A 16233-nucleotide genomic window follows, 5' to 3' on the forward strand; every position below is an offset into this window, starting at 1 on the left:
GTTCGAGTCTCACCAGGCTCAAGGTTGACTCAGCCTTCCCTCCTTTCAAGGTCAGTAAAATGAGGAGCCAGATTGTTGGGGGCAAGAGGCTGACTCTGTAAACTGCTTAGAGGGAGCTGTAAAGCACTGTGAAGCGGTATGTAAGTCTAAGTGCTATTGCTATATTTCCTTCCATTCCTTTGAAAAAATTCTGAAATAACAGCAGAAATAATAATAATAATAATAATAATAATAATAATAATTGAATTGCACACATACACACAGAACACCAGCAGATCAGAACCTGGTATTAGAAGTTAATGTATTTCTTGCAACCTTAACAGTAGAAATGTACCTATTTTAATTGCCCGCTATTGTCTGGAGTATTAAATGTGTGTATTCCTCAAATACTGTTATGAGAAACACAAATACATTAAGATAGCCTACCCTTCATTGCTTAGGGGTACAGGTTTTTTTTTTCTCATCAAACTCTTTGAAGGTCTGCATTTGTTGTTCCTACTGTCTCTTGTTGTGGGTCATTACATTTCTGAAAGACGGCCATATCCTTATGATCAGTTTCTTCTCTTTCCTCTTCTTTGGCTTCCAGTTCTAGGTCCTGCTTTGTCTGATCCTTGGTCTGTTTCCTTAAAATGAGGAGTATTAGCACACATGGGATATAGGACACTCCACGGAGAGCTGATGGCAATCCAAGGTATAACAATCTAGAAAGACAATTTGAACTACATTAATGCAAAGCAACCTTGAGTCACTAAGTCCACAACACTATTTCACGGCTAAAAGATTCCACTTCATTTAAAGGCTTTCAGTTTTACTGGCATTCTGTTTCTGTTTTTTCAGAAGTGCTACCACTCAATTTTTTTTAACTTCATAATTTTCTTTATTAGTTTATAATATAAAATACAAAAATACGTAAGAAAATAATAGGGAAAAGAGAGGAGGGAAAAGAGAAGAGAAAAGTGTAGAAAAAAAGGGAAAAAGAAAGAAAAGGCATTGAGTTCTAACTCCCTCTGTTGCAGTAAAATAAAATAGTAACATCAAACCTCAACTTTTTATTTTTACATAATAGTACAGACCAGCTGTTTCCTATAACAACAGATCCATCTCATCAATAAAACCCAAAATCAAACTTTCATTTTTTACCACCTCAAGCACAAAGTTTCCAAGTAGAAACAAAAGTAATTGTGTGGTTTTTCTTTTTCTTTTATCAAAGCAGTCAATTTAGCCATCACTGTTAATTCCATCAGATTTTTCAAACATTCATCCATTGTGGGGATTGAAGCGTCTTTCCATTTTTCTGCATAAGTAATTTTGCTGCCATCAGCATATAATATATGCTACCACTTTTTTTGTGATTCCTCCTAAAGTGGAATAAGGTATAGGTAGTCCTTGGCTTAGGAGCACAGTTGAGCTCAAAATTTCCATTGTGGAGTAAGACACAGATGGAGTCAACTGTTAAGTGAATCAATAACAGTTGCTAAGTCCGAATAGAATAGAATAGAATAGAATAGAATAGAATAGAATAGAATAGAATAGAATAGAATAGAATAGAATTTTTTATTGGCCAAGTGTGATTAGACACACAAGGAATTTGCCTTGGTGTAAATACTCTCAGTACACATCAAGAAAAGATACATTCGTTAAGAATCAAGAATAATAATGTACAACACTTAATGATAGTCATAGGGTAAAATCAACAATCAAATCATAGCAGGAAACAGTCAATATAAATTCTAAGGATACAAGCGACAAAGTTACAGTCTTACAGTCACAAGTGGGAGGGGATGGGTGATAAGGAGTGATGAGAAGATTAACAGTAATAGTAGTTCAGACTTTGTAATAGTTGAACAGTGTTGAGGGAATTATTTGTTTAGCAGAGTGATGGCTTTCGGGAAAAAACTGTTCTTGTGTCTAGTTATTCTGTGTGCAGGGCTCTATAGCATCATTTTGAGGGAAGGAGTTGAAACAGTTTATGTCCGGAATGTGAGGGGTCTGTAAATATTTTCACAGCCCTCTTTTTGACTCGTGCAGTATACAGGTCCTCCATGGAAGGCAGGTGGGTAGTAATTGCTTTTTCTGCAGTCCTAACTATCCTCTGAAGTCTGTGTCTGTCCTGTTGGGTTGCAGAGCCAAACCAGACAGTTATAGAGGTACAGAGGACAGACTCAATCATTCCTCTGTAGAACTGTATCAACAGCTCCTTGGGCAGTTTGAGCTTTCTGAGTTGGTGCAGAAAAAACATTGTTGTGCTTTTTTGATGATGTTTTTGATGTTAGGTGTCCATTTTAGGTCATGTGATATAGTAGAACCTAGAAATTTGAAGGTCTCTACTTTTGATACTGTGTTGTCTAGTATTGTAAGAGGTGGTAGTATGGGAGGGTTTCTTCCAGATTGTTCCGGTTACACCACGAGGCAAGTTGTATAACCTCCTGTCTTTATGCAGATTCGTTGTTGTCTCAAATGAGACCAATCACTGTTGTGTCATCAGCAAACTTCAGTATTTTAACAGATGGATCGTTTGAGATGCAGTCATTGGTATATAGGGAGAAGAGAAGTAGAAATAGTACACAGCCTTGGGGTCCCCCCCGTGCTGATTGTACAGGATTGTACAGGATTGTACATGGTTGTTAAGTGAATCTGACTTCCCCTTTGGCTTTGCTTGTCAGAAAGTTGCAAAAGGTGACCACATGACCTTGGGACACTGCAACCCTCATAAATACACACATCAGTTGCCAAGCATCTCAATTTTGATCATCTGAACATGGGGAGGCTGCAATAGTCATAAGTTGAAAAATGGTCATAAGACACTCTTCTCAGTGTCGTTCCAACTTTGGTCATTAAACAAATGGTTGTAAATTGAGACAGGGGTTGGATTAAAAAATCCTAGCTACCAGTTGCCTGCCCAATTGCTGGGTGGGCGTGGCCATAGTGGGAGTGGCCTACCAGAACTTCTGGGAGGCTCATTTTTCACCCCACCCCCCAGGCTCTGGAGGGTTTCCTTGGGCCTCCGGGAGAGTTAAAGTGGCCTCCCCCAGGCTCCAGAGGTCCTCTGCAAGCTGGAAACAGGCCTGTTTCCGGACTTCTGGAACTTCCGGGACCCGTTTTTTGCCCTCCCAAAGCCTCCGCACGAGACCCTGCATCCAAAATGGGTTGTGTGGAGATTCCTGGGAGGGGCGGGGTGGGGTGGGAGGGGAGAGGTGAGGTGGGGCAGGGTGGGGTGGTAGCGGAGGGGTGGGGTGGGGTGGGCAGGGCCAGCCAGTCTGTTCAACTATTGGTTAGGCAAACGAGATGTAAATTTAACATCCGGGTTGCCTGAATCGGTCCAAACTGGTCAAATCCCACCCCTGAGTTGAGGGCTACCTATAAAGTTCAATCCCGGGCCTTGAACTACCCAAGATATTTATGAATGATTTGGATAAGGTGGAGACAATATACTTACATAGTATTCAGATAGTATAAAACTACGTGGAGTAGCTATCCAAGAAGACAGAAATACATTTCAAAATTATCCTCACAGGTTAGAAAGATGGGCTTAAAGGAGAGACCCATTGAGAGTGCTTTATACAGAAAAAGGAAACCAATAATTTTGATGTGATGTGATATGATATGATTATAATAGGAATAGCAATAGAACTTAGACTTATATACCACTTTCCAGTGCTTTCCAGCTACTTTTCTCTAAGTGGTTTACAGGATCAGCATCTTGCCTCCAACAATTTGGGTCCCCCTTTTACTCATTTCCCCATCAGGATCAAACTCCTGGCAGTAAGCAGAATTTATCTGCAATACTGCATTCTAACCACTGCACCGCTACAGTAATAGCAATAGCACTTAGACTTATATACCACTTCACATACTTTACAGCCCTCTCTAAGTGGTTTACAGAGTCAGCCTATTGCCCCCAACAGTCTGGGTCCTCATTTTACCCACCTCGCAAGGATGGAAGGCTGAGTCAACCTTGAGCCTGGTGAGATTCGAACTACCAAATTGCAGTCAGCGGAAGTAGCCTGCAGTACTGCACTCTAACCACTGCGCCACAGCGGCTCATAATTTGCTTGGTCACAATATTTGGAAAACCATTCTAGAAGAGTAGTTGACTGCAAACTAAATAATATGTTAGAGCAGGCCTTGAGTAGCGGCTTTGTCTTAATATCACACTAAGAATGGAATGGAGTGAATCTGGGAAGGAAAAGGGATGTTTCCAAAATATTGTAGAACAAGAATGAATGGACATTTTTTTGTTACATCAAATGAGCAACAAACATCTTGTTAAATTAATGCTCCATCTGAAAGAAGATCAAAAACAGTAAGGAACCCTCTCCTTAAAGCCTTCACTAATATATTTGTTTGTTAGTTTTATTACATTTACATAAATGAGAACCAAAGTACAAACGGGCTTTTTCCAAGATTCTGCAGTATAATTCCTTACTTATTACAGTGTGAATCTGCAAGGATCTTACTTCCTAAGTAGTGAGCCTTTGTGGAGGGACTTGACAGAATGATCCAATCAGACTAGACCAGATTCAATGAAGAAAGGAAAACTTAGGTGCAGAAGTAAAGATGGATTATATGAAGCAACACTAAGTCAACAGCCATACCTGTATTTGTCAGTATCATACATCCGACATGCCCCTATTCCACCACATGTCTTGGTTCCCCATTTCAAACACGCGGTGTCGATCATAGCTCCAAAATAAATAGGCGATGGGATTCCAGCTACATGGGATATGATATAAAGACAAGAAAAGACTTTTTCAGTTACCAAAGTATTTTGCTATTTGTGATATAAAACTGCTTTCTTGTATACTATTCTCCTTTTAGATGGGAGCTACTAGCATCAAGAACCAGTTAACTGTAATACTTAAGGCATCGGGCTAAAAACCAGGAGGCTGAGTTCGAGTTTTGCTTAAGGCACAAAGCCATCTGGGTAGCCTCAGACCAGAAACTGACTTATTCCTTTCAGTCAAAAACTGGTGTGCAAATGCTCCAGATCAAGACATTACAAATTCAGAGCAGATATGACAAGTGTTATGAACTTAAATAAAACATTCAATGCCCTGAGAATCTGAATCTGGAAGAAAGAAGGTGCATTGTTTATCACATGGTATTAAGTTTTCTGAGAACAATGAGAACTTAAAGCAAATCCTTGCTCTTTGGTTTTTGTTCAGGGACAGAAAAGGCAATGAGGTGATAATCTGTGCTGAATACTGTCTACCATCCAATCTCCCCGCCACCCCAAAAAACAAACAAACAGAGGAAGCGTTTCATCATACATTAATGAAAGCAATACCCATTTGCAATCTGCTTGTCCAAAGGCCTTGTATTTTGGAATCACAATCTACTATCATTTCAGAACGAAGCAAGCCTTACTAGATGAAAAGGCAGTAACATGGAAACATGGATCTGAAATGGCAGTAGCATAAAAAGGAATGCTACTCAGTACAGGAGTAGCAGTACTGTGAATGTTTCAGAGCATGTGGGACATTCACAGCAATTCCCCAAAACAGCTGCATGTTTTTCAAAGATCGTATAACGTTATCCCAGGCAGGTATGTGTTTAGTTTGCCCGTAATACCACCTCATGCTTTCATATGCTCCAAAAAACCTTATTTCTTTTGAATCCAAAGTGCTACCCAGTCCTTTGGGGTAACATAATTCAATCCTCATATTTCTGGAAGACCAGCAGCTTTGTCCGCCTTATCTTTTCTAATGGACACCTTAGGTTTAGCTAATCTGTGAGGCATGATTTGGCTTGTTCAGTTAAATGACACAGAGCTTGTCAGCTGAAGAGTTGACAGTCTGGGTTTGAAACCCAAGCTCGGATGAGCTCCTATTACTTGCTCCGACTCCTGCCCACATAGTAGTTCGAAAGCATGCAAATGCAAGTAGATTAATAGGTACCACTTTGGTGAGAAGGTAACAGTGTTCTGTGTGCCTTTGGTGTATAGATACGCGGGCCACATGACCACAGAAATTGTCTTCAGACAACAAGCATCATGCCCTAGAATTGAACATGACTGACAGGGAAACCTCTTTATAGTAAGTAGAGAGTACAGAAAAAAAGAGTTGGAAGGGACCATGGAGGTCTTCTAGTCCTTCTCTTCCTCCAGTCTGCTGTTCCACTGTCCCTATTGAAGCATGATCTCAAAAGATAATTTCGTAGGATTGCTTCACAAGTTAGTCCCAAGGGTTATGATTTCCTCTTACCTATTCCCTCTGTGGAGTGCACCTTAGCACTTAGTGCTTAGACTTACATATTGCTTCACAGTGCTTTACAGCCCTCTCTAAGCAGTTTACAGAGTAGCATATTGCCCCCAACAACCTGGGTCCTCATTTTACTGACCTTGGAAGGATGGAAGTCTGAGTCAAAGTCATTTCCCCATCAGAATCAAAGTCCTGGCATTAAGTCGAATTTATCTGCAATTCTGCATTCTAACCACTGCACCACTACAGTAATAGCAATAGCACTTAGACTTATATACTGCTTCACAGTGCTTTACAGCTCCCTCTAAGCAGTTTACAGAGTCAGCCTCTTGCCCCCAACAATCTGGGTCCTCATTTTACCCACCTCTGAAGGATGGAAGGCTGAGTCAACCTTGAGCCTGGTAAGATTTGAGCTGCCAAATTGTAGGCAGCCAGCAGTCAGCAGAAGTAGCCTGCAGTACTACACTCTAACCACTGCGCCACCGTGGCTGTCTCTTACCGAAAAGTCTTTCTGTCAAAGAGTGGAGACCAACACCAAATGACTTCTCCTCAGGTTTTAGGGATCTGGAGAACAAGAGCAGTTTTGAAAAATGAATCAGAATAGCAATAGTAATAGCACTTAGACTTATATACCGCTTCGTAGTGCTTTACAGCTTTCTCTAAGCAGTTTACAGAGTCAGCATATTGCCCCCAGCAATCTGGGTCCTCATTTTACTGACCTCGGAAGGATGGAAAGCTGAGTCAACCTTGAGCCAGTGGGCGGAGTTTGCCTGAAATACTGCACCAGCACAGCTCATATATTTGTTGATAAAAACAGAGTTGACTGAACAATTTTTGTTGATAAGCCACAATAGAGATTGGAAGAATGAACAGCACATCCTTGAGCTTGCATAATTTTTTTGCTGCTCCCCATTTTTCTACTGCTGGGCAGAAAAGCCCACTGTTCTGACCTAGCCGAATTCCCCGAGAGAAAACACAGATAAACTCAGTAACTCAAACATTCACGGCTTTAATCTACAAATATACCTCTTTGTAGATATAACAGATGGCTTGCAGCCAATTAGTCCAATTAGAAAAACCTTGGCAGAAGTCTTCAAATAAATCAGTCTGTAATCACCACACTGAGTCCTTCCAATGTTTTTTACCTTTTGCAAAGGCAAGAACCATTTGAAACCAGGCTTATATTCCCTAGAGGGAGGGGCCATTACATTGCATCCTTACTCCTGAGTCGTCTGTGCAGCTTTAGCTGTTCTCTTGTATGAATCATCCTGCACTCACGTGCACTTAGCACAGGCTCCTCGGGAACCTCCTCCTCACTGCTGCCAGCCCCCACAATCCCCGAAGGCAGCAGTCCACTCCCTGATGGTCCCAGCCCTCCTCGGAGTCCTCGCTGTCCTCCACCATCTGCACCTGTTGCCAGCTAACCACAACACCCACTGACAAACCAGGAACATGCAAAATCTCCATTGTTTGCATAAACCATTTTTCTCCTAAATGAACAGATTCTTTCACTGACCTGCCAAATATACGCCCTAAGCTATACCTTTCATCCATGGGCTAAAAAATTAGATTCAGCTTTCTAACCCAAATATGAAGCAGAATACAGAATAAACACATAATATAGCACACAGAATACAGCATACAAAATAAAGAATAACTGAGTTGGAAGGGACCCTGGAGGTCTTCTAGCCAAACCCCTGCTCAAGCAGGAGACCTTATACCCTTCTGGACAAATGGCCATCCGATCTCTTCTTAGAAATCTCCAGTGTTGGAGCAACCAGAGGTTCTGGAGGCAAGCAGTTCCACTGATGGATTGTTCTCACTCACAGAAAATTTCTCCTCAATTCTATCCACAGAGACAAGATTTTTAAACAGGGTTTTACTCTTTCACTTTTCTTACCTTATGAGAACCATATAACCCGGCATGGCCCCAAACGAATAAATCAAGCAGCAGATTAAGGATAAAATTAAGAAATAGTGCAGCATTGTGTCACATGTCTTCCCTCTGTTGCACTGTCCTGGCAGCGCCGAACCATTTCCCAATGGAAATCCTGGTGCTGAAATGCAGGAACAGTTTGTAAGGACCTGTCAAAATATCAACAGAAACAATTTAAGGTTGTGTTGTGTGTAGCTTGCTCTTAATCTGCAGTGGACACTGTTGGTGGCATTACAGTGGCAGGGCAGAGTCCAACATTCCTGTTGCTAAGCAAGGCGGTTGTTAAGTGGGTTCTGCCCCACTTTACAACCTTTCTTGCCACCGTTGTTAAGTGAATCACTGCAGCTACATTAATCACACAGTTGTTAAGTGAATCTGTCTTCCTCATTGACTTTGCTTGTAAGTGTCAACTCATAAAATGTCTCTATGGTCTTTTTAAAGTTGCTAACAGAGAGGGAGGGGGGAAAGGGGTTTGAAAGAGCAGTGCGGCAGCTTGGAAATCAAAAGTGCATTCCATAAATAGATTTCCAAAGGGAGTAACTAGGTGACTGAAGTTTCTGCCTCACAAGGATCTAACTGGATTGATGACTCTTGGCTATGGATGTGTCCCATTGGAGAATATGAATTACGATACACCCAGGGGATGGAGAGGGGGGAACCAGGGTCAAGGATAACAATGAATCATGTGTCTCAGAGTCGGCTACACCCAGGCAATGCAGGACATGTTAACTCCCAATAAATTCTTTGAAGTTTTGGAAGTTTGGCTCGAGACTCATGATTTAATTGGGGTAACTGCCGGAATCCTGACAGTAAGAAGGTCACAAAAAATGATCACATGACCCCGGGACACTGCAACTGTCATAAACATGAGTCAGTGGCCAAGTGGCTGAATTTTGATCATGTGATCACGAGGATCCTGCCACAGTCGTAACTGTGAAAAATAGTCATAAGCCAATATTTTCAATGCGGTTGTAACTTTGAATGGTCAGTTGTAAGTCGAGAACTACTTGTATACATAGATATCCATTGATCTATCCCAGTCACCTACTAAAAGTCTTTATCTCCGAGAGACTTATGAAGAAGGTCTATTTCCACCATTCTTCCAAAGGGTAAAAGAGAGAAAGCTAAAGTGACTTTGGGGCTTAAACTATGACATGGTGAAGGAGCTGGCACTGAAAGGGCAATTTTATAGGACCCTCACCTACCAGTTTTCCAGGTATGGACACAAGCACCACCCCTTCCTAACTAGATCCTATAGGATAGGGGTGTCAAACTCAAGGTGCTTAGATCTGGCCCATGGGGCCACCCTGGAAACAAGAAAGGACTGGCCCACAGTGCCTCTACTGGTGAAAATGGAGCGCAAGAGCCCATTGTGGCCAAAAATGAGGCCCTGGGGTGACTGCACGTAGCTCCCCAGGCTCCGTATTCACTGGCAGAAGGCTATCAAAAAAAAAAAAAAAAACAGAAACAGAAAGAACAGGAGAAAAGTTTTCCCTTTTGCATTTGAGCATGCAAGAAGGGACAGGAAAGGAGAAAGGGAAAGAGGAAAGACAAAGAAAAAGAAGGGGAGATGAGAAGAGAGGAAGGAAGGAAAAAGAAGGAAAGGAAGGAAGAAGATTATAAGGAAGGAGGGCCCGTGGGAAGTCCTGTCTTAGCACTTGGCCACCACAGGTGCCCCCAACACAAGTAATGTTGAGCTCACCACGTCCTCCATGGCCACGTCTTCCATGGCCATGCCTACCCCCCCATGCCCCCCATGTCCCCATCCCAAGGTCAAACACAACCCTTATGTGGCTCTCAATGAAATTGAGTTTGACACCCCTACTATAGAAGAAGAGCAGATCACCCCAAAGGTAACAAGGGCTCAATCCATACAGAACTTTGGAGATCGCTATCGACATCTTGAATTGGGTCTGGATGTCTACCAGCAACCAGTGCTGCTTCTTCAACACAACTGTTATTCTATTCAGCTGGCGCTTCCTTAGTTCCCTCCTTCTTTCTTTCTTTCTTACAATAGGTCCACTCTCTCTGAGAGTTTTCTGTTATTGCTCTTCATCAGACCTTTGCCCCAGGGTACCTTAAGAATATTCTAAAGCAGGGGTCTTCAAACTTGACAACTTTAAGACTTGTTTATTTTATTTATTTATTTATTTTGTCAAGCGTGCATTTGATAATGTAAGTATAAACATGATTATTACTACATGAAATAGATACGAATAAAAAGGAACATTAGGACAAGGACAGTAGGCACATTGGTGCACTTATGCATGCCCCTTACAGACCTCTTAGGAATGGATTGAGGTCAACAGTAGACAGTCTGAGGTTAAAGAGTTTGGGGTTTGGGGAAGAAACCACAGAGTCAGGTAGTGTATTCCAGACATTGATCACTCTGTTGCTGGAGTCGTATTTCCTGCAATCAAATTTTGTGCGGTTTACCCTGAGTTTGTATCTATTGTGTGCTCATGTATTGTTGAGGTTGAAGCTAAAGTAGTTATTGACAGGTAGGACATTGTAATGGATAATTTTATGTACTATGCTTAGGTCAGACCGAAGGCATCGTAGTTCTAGGTTGTCTAAGCCTAAAATTTCAAGTCTAGAGGCATAGGATGTTCTGTTGCAAGTAGAGGAGTGGAGAACTCTTCTCGTGAAATATCTCTGGACTCTCTCCATTGTATTAATGTCCGATATGCAGTGCAGATTCCAAACCAATGATCTGTACTCAGAATTGGTCTAGCAAATGTTTTGTGTGCTCCAGTTAGCACTTGTGGACTTCAACTCCCAGAATTCTTCCTCCAGTCATATTAGCTCAGGAATTCTGGGAGTTGAAGTCCACAAGTCTTAAACTTGCCAAGTTTGAAGACCCTTGTTCTAAAGGCTGTCTTCCCAAGCTTTCACTAGAGTCAACAAGAACTTTGTCGAACACCTTGTATGCATACTGTATCTAAAGTAAAGGCATTACTGCTAAGCTACAACCATTTGTGTTGGTTGAGGCTGCCTTGAAATATATTGTATGCCTTACTGTGTGTTTTCCAGTTCCATTGGACATGCCACATCCAGCAAGACAGGATGAAACATAAGTAATTCCGTTCTCCCCGCAAACAGGGTCCCAAGTCTTTGTAGAGCAATTGCAGTGACGGTTACAATCAGCATACAAGTATGCATCTGTGTAGGACAATTCTTCTATCCTGAAAAACATGCACAAAGTTGAACAGAACACACATGCAATAAAAGAGAAGAAAGAACCTCTTGGAAATGAGGTTCTTCTCTTTTGGTTCTTCTCTTGGTGGCTTTGCTCAGTGCCAGCTTCACAACATCAAATCTGTTTGATGAAGATTTAAAGAATTATAATATCAAATTAAGAAAATCCATCAGAGGTGGTATTCAGCAGGTTCTGACCAATTCTGGAGAACTGGTAGTGGAAATTTTGAGTAGTTTGCAGAACCGGCAAACACCACCTCTGACTTTACAGTATTTTACAGTAGATTTTACAGTATCCTTCTCCTGCCATGCCCACCAAGCCACGCCCACAGAACCGGTAGTAAAAAAAATTGAATCCTACCACTGAAATCCATGTCAGATTGGACGATCTACTTTGGGAAAGACTACCTTTCAGCTTGAAAAGGGAAATTCAACTGAATAGTCTACATTCAACAATGTTGATTGCTTGAATTAGAACATCACATCAGTCCATTTTTCTGAATCAGACCAATCTGATGAATTGGCTTGGATGCAATTTGCAATGGCTTCCTTCAAACAATAGCACAGCTTTAACAAAGAATAAACAAATAAACTTATAAGAAAAAAAAGCCCTTTTTCTAAGTGTGTACTAGACAAACAGAAGCCTTCAAATACTGGGGAAAGTTTGAAGATATCTATAGCACCTCATAAAATTCATTCACCTTATTTAATAGAGCATGAAGGCTAAGTAGACATCCAGTGGTGGGATTCAAATTTTTTTACTGCCAGTTACTACTACCAGTGGCTTGGTGGGCATGGCTTGGTGGGCGTGGCAGGGGAAGGATACTGTAAAATCTCCATTCCAACCCCATTCCAGGGGGTAGGTTACTGCAAAATCCCATTCCCACCTCAGTCCCCACCCACTAACCTGCTTTCCAGTTCTGTTCTCCTGTGCAGGGCAACAAAAGAAGACCCAGCCAATCAGCTGGGACTCTGGAGGCAGAGAATAAATAGATGGGGGACAGGGCTAGTCAGAGGTGGTATTTGCTAGTTTACCAGTTCTCCAGAAGTTGTCAGAAACTGCTGAATACCACCTCTGTAGACGTCCCAACAATTTGTGCTAAAAAGCATTATTGTTGGGAATGACACAGGTCAGATTAGTTAGTAAAGAGATTATCTCTTTCCAAAGAACTAATGGGAAAAAGAGAGTAGACTGAAGCATCAACAAGAGGCCATTCTTCCTAAAATGTGTTTGTGCATTTGGAGAAGGATTAATGCAAAGCTGTCTGCTAGATGTCTTATCAAAAATAGATCCAAGTTCTCTTATTTCTAAGGGTTAAGTCTTAGTTGAGCAACATGGGCCTCAAAAATTTACCAGACCACTAGAGGGCTGTAGAGAACTAGATGGATATGTGCTGTAATTGTTTTCCTGCCACCTAATGGTCATCTGGAGATTTGCAGCCCACCTATGGTCAACCCACTTAAGCCATACTCTTGCAGTTGTATGAAATCCTTAGTACTCTCAGAACTTGTGGTGGTGGTTTTTTTTGCAGATGTTTCATCACCCAACTATTCAGATGTTTCATCACCCAAATATTCAGTGCTAGAAAGAAGCAAAACCCTAGCACTGATGCTGTTACCTAGCTGGGTAATGAAACATCTGCAAGAAAACTACCAAGCTCAAAGAGCACCACAGCTCAACCCTGAGCTACAAATGTTCTCTTCTATCTTGTAGTTCTTTTGGCAGTAACATGGACACTTTTTTGTGATGGCCTTCTTCATCTTCTGGAGGCAAGTAGTTCCCCTGATCAATTGTTCTCACTATCAGGAAATTCCCCCTTAGTTCTAGGTTGCTTCTCTCCTTGATCAGTTCCCATCCATTGCTTATTGTTCTGCCTTCAGGAGCTTTGGAGAATAACTTGACTCCCTTTTCTTTGTGGCAGCCCCTGAGATATCGAAACATTGCTATCATGTCACCTTAACATAATAACAGAGTTGGAAGGGACCTTGGAGGTCTTCTAGTCAAACCTTCTATTGCTTGAAGGAGACACTGTTTGTTCCTTTTCAAATTCACGAATGAAACAAATTGTTATTGACTGATAATTCCAAATATCAACACTATTGGCTTTTGTGAAGCAACCTGGAATAAGGGTCGGATCAGGTACGTACCCTTTATAAGAGACACTTAAACCAGCAACAGAACTGTTCTTGCAGAACATCGCAAAAGCAGAAAAGTAGATAAGATATTCAATCAAGGAACTCCAAAACCCTATGTGGGCAGCTTGATATGTGTTTATCTTGAATTTCTTCATCATCAGGCCTCCAAAAAAATATCCAGCACATATGATTGGTAAATTGTATACACCTAGAATAAGAGACAGCAAAAACCAGTTTTTTGATTCTCACAAGATCTTCTCGATGGTTTTGTTGACTCCCATGTTTACACTCACATTCAGCCACCTGCATTCTCACACACATATATATCACACAATAGAATTCAACTATGCCTCCAGGCCTGAAATTTTGGGCCTGGACAATCTAGAACTATGCCGCCTGCGGTCCGATCTAAGCAATAGTTCACAAAATTGTCTGCTATAACATCTTGCCTGTCAGCGACTTCTTCAGCCTCAATCACAATAATACATGGGCAAACAACCGATACAAACTCAAGGTAAATCGCTCCAAACCCGATTGCAGAAAATACAACTTCAGCCACAGAGTGGTCAATGCCTGGAACGCCCTACCCGACTCCATTGTTACAGCCTCTACCCCTCATAGCTTCAACCTCAAATTGTCTACAGTGGACCTCACTCCATTCCTTATAGGTCCTTAAAGGGGGCATGCATAAGCACACCAGCGTGCCTACTGTCCCTGTCTTACTGTCCTCATTTCTCTGTATTTACTTCCTTTGTTCTTGTTTATGTTCATACCTATACTAGTTATCTTGTACATGTTTGGCAAACAAATAAAATATTTACCTATGTAGAAAATGGCATCCGATGCAGAGATTCCATACTGCTGTTCCAAGTATTTGGGCATAAAAGTAATCATCCCAATCCAAGCGCTGAATTGAAATACGGTAATGCAAAGGAAAAGCATATAAACCCGATTGTGAAACAGACTCTTCAGGTAGGGAACAAAATCTGGAAACCAAACCACACAAAAGGTTATTTGCAGTCTTTGGTTCCAATAGAAATTTTGCTTCCTATACTTTCTCTCCCATGTATAGATATAGGGATCAATTTGGTCTAGTGGTTAAGGCAACAGGCTAGAAACCAGGAGACCATTAATTCACATCCTGCCTCAGGCACGAAAACTGGCTGGGAGAAAACCTTGGGGCGGTCATTCTTTCTCAGCCCAACCTACCTCATAGGGTTGTTGTTCTGGGTAAAATAGGAAGAAGAAGGGGCATTCGGTATATTTGACACCTTGAATTGTTTATAAGAGTAATAAAGAGGTATATTAATTAAATAAAAAAAAATTCCACTGATTTCAAGCTTGGCTACAAATTAAAACAAGAGAGGTCCATTCTGCGCAGCTTCCTGTATGAAAAAAAAAATGTGCAGGACTATTTGTATCTAATTGTGGCAAGAACATGATCCTTTAGTCTCTGTCTTTTTCTCTTTTTTTGCTATGTTGCATTAAAATTACATCTTAAAATTAGTAGTTCTGGTATTAAAATGTTCAGCAACCAAGCTGTAGCAAGAATACCAAGCTTACAATCTAACGCACTTCCCCATTATGTTGGATACCCTGTCAAGAGCAGGTAGTCCTTGATTTATGACCAATTGCTCAGCATCTGCTCAAAGTTATAGCAGATACACCCCCACACACACACACACACATAAAAGGTTCCGAAGTTCCAAGGGCTAGTCCCTCCCATGGTCACATGACCGCCTTTTGGGTGCTCGGCAACCAGTCTGCCTTTTATGGCCATACGCAGCATCCTGTGGTCACGTGACTACAATTTACAGTGCTTACTTCCAGTTTTTGGCAAAAGCATCCCACAGCAAACAGTGGGTTCACTTAAAGACTGCAGAATTCACTTAATCATTGTGCAGTCGCTGAATGACCACAGCATTTGCTTAACAACGGCCACAAAAAAGGTCATAAAATCGGGTCTGGCTATGTACTGACATAACTTTAATTACAACCTTAATGGGCAGACTCCATTATGGTCATAAGTTGAGGACTAACTGAAACCTTTAGGGTTTGGAATCAAACATCTTGACCCTTTTAGTCTGGTATGTACTCCCATGTCCCCAAAGTGCTTTTTCAGGAGGCAACTGGACTTTTTTGTTTTTCATTTTTGAAGAAGTTTTGCTTCTCATCCAAGAAGCTTCTTCAGTTCTGACAAGATAGTGGGGAATGGAAGGATTTATGCTCCTTGCAGACAGCTGGTGATTCACATCCTTTTTAGTGGGTCATTGAAGCATTTGGAGGCTTAACGACCCTCTAAAAGGATGCAGATGACCAGCTGTCTTCAAGGAATATAAATCCCCACTATCCTGTCAGAGCTGAAGAAGCTTCTTGGATGAGAAGCAAAACATCTTCAAAAAGCAAAACAAGGAAGTCCTGAAAAAGCACCTTTGGGACAACCATGACCTGGATGAATGGGAATGTCTACAGACATCTCCTCCCCAAGTCACCGGACACTGTTCTGTGGGACTGTTCTGCTTTGGATACTGCAGGAGTCCAGCTCTTTCAAATTTTGCTTTCTCGCTGTTACACACGGAATCTCCAAGCTGATCGCCATTTTGAGAATGGATCTGCCTGAATAGTAACTGGGTTGGAGCAGAAGATGGGAGCTGCAAGGTGAAATGGAGGAGAGTCCATTTTCCACCCTGTTCCACTTCATGGAACAGCTTTACCTGCCCTCGATCACCGTTGTTTAGGCTGCTTCTCAAAATGGGCTGATCA

The 16233-nt window shown here is 41.6% G+C and overlaps 1 protein-coding gene across 7 annotated transcripts in view; it reads right to left on the reverse strand.

Annotated features, from left to right (window-relative positions):
• Nucleotides 1-284: 284 nt before the first annotated feature.
• Nucleotides 285-16233, reverse strand: part of SLCO1A2 (solute carrier organic anion transporter family member 1A2) — a 43626-nt gene continuing 27677 nt past the window's right edge. For 4 of the 7 annotated variants that reach the window (XM_026710974.2, XM_087935214.1, XM_026710804.2 and 1 more), the window contains 7 exons: nucleotides 14292-14456; nucleotides 13483-13678; nucleotides 11156-11321; nucleotides 8101-8285; nucleotides 6700-6764; nucleotides 4596-4713; nucleotides 285-701 (listed from right to left, as the gene is read on the reverse strand). In XM_026710974.2, the coding sequence (XP_026566759.1) occupies nucleotides 464-701; nucleotides 4596-4713; nucleotides 6700-6764; nucleotides 8101-8285; nucleotides 11156-11321; nucleotides 13483-13678; nucleotides 14292-14456 (1133 nt within the window). In that variant the 3' untranslated portion in view covers nucleotides 285-463. Of the gene's footprint in view, nucleotides 702-4595; nucleotides 4714-6564; nucleotides 6765-8100; nucleotides 8286-11155; nucleotides 11322-13482; nucleotides 13679-14291; nucleotides 14457-16233 lie in introns of all 7 variants that reach the window. The other 3 variants (XR_015743927.1, XR_015743926.1, XR_015743925.1) reach the window with 1 other exon arrangement.

Source organism: Pseudonaja textilis, chromosome 5, assembly GCF_049901715.1.
Source record: "Pseudonaja textilis isolate UNSWEBS1 chromosome 5, rPseTex1.2, whole genome shotgun sequence".
NCBI classification, from domain to species: domain Eukaryota; kingdom Metazoa; phylum Chordata; class Lepidosauria; order Squamata; family Elapidae; genus Pseudonaja; species Pseudonaja textilis.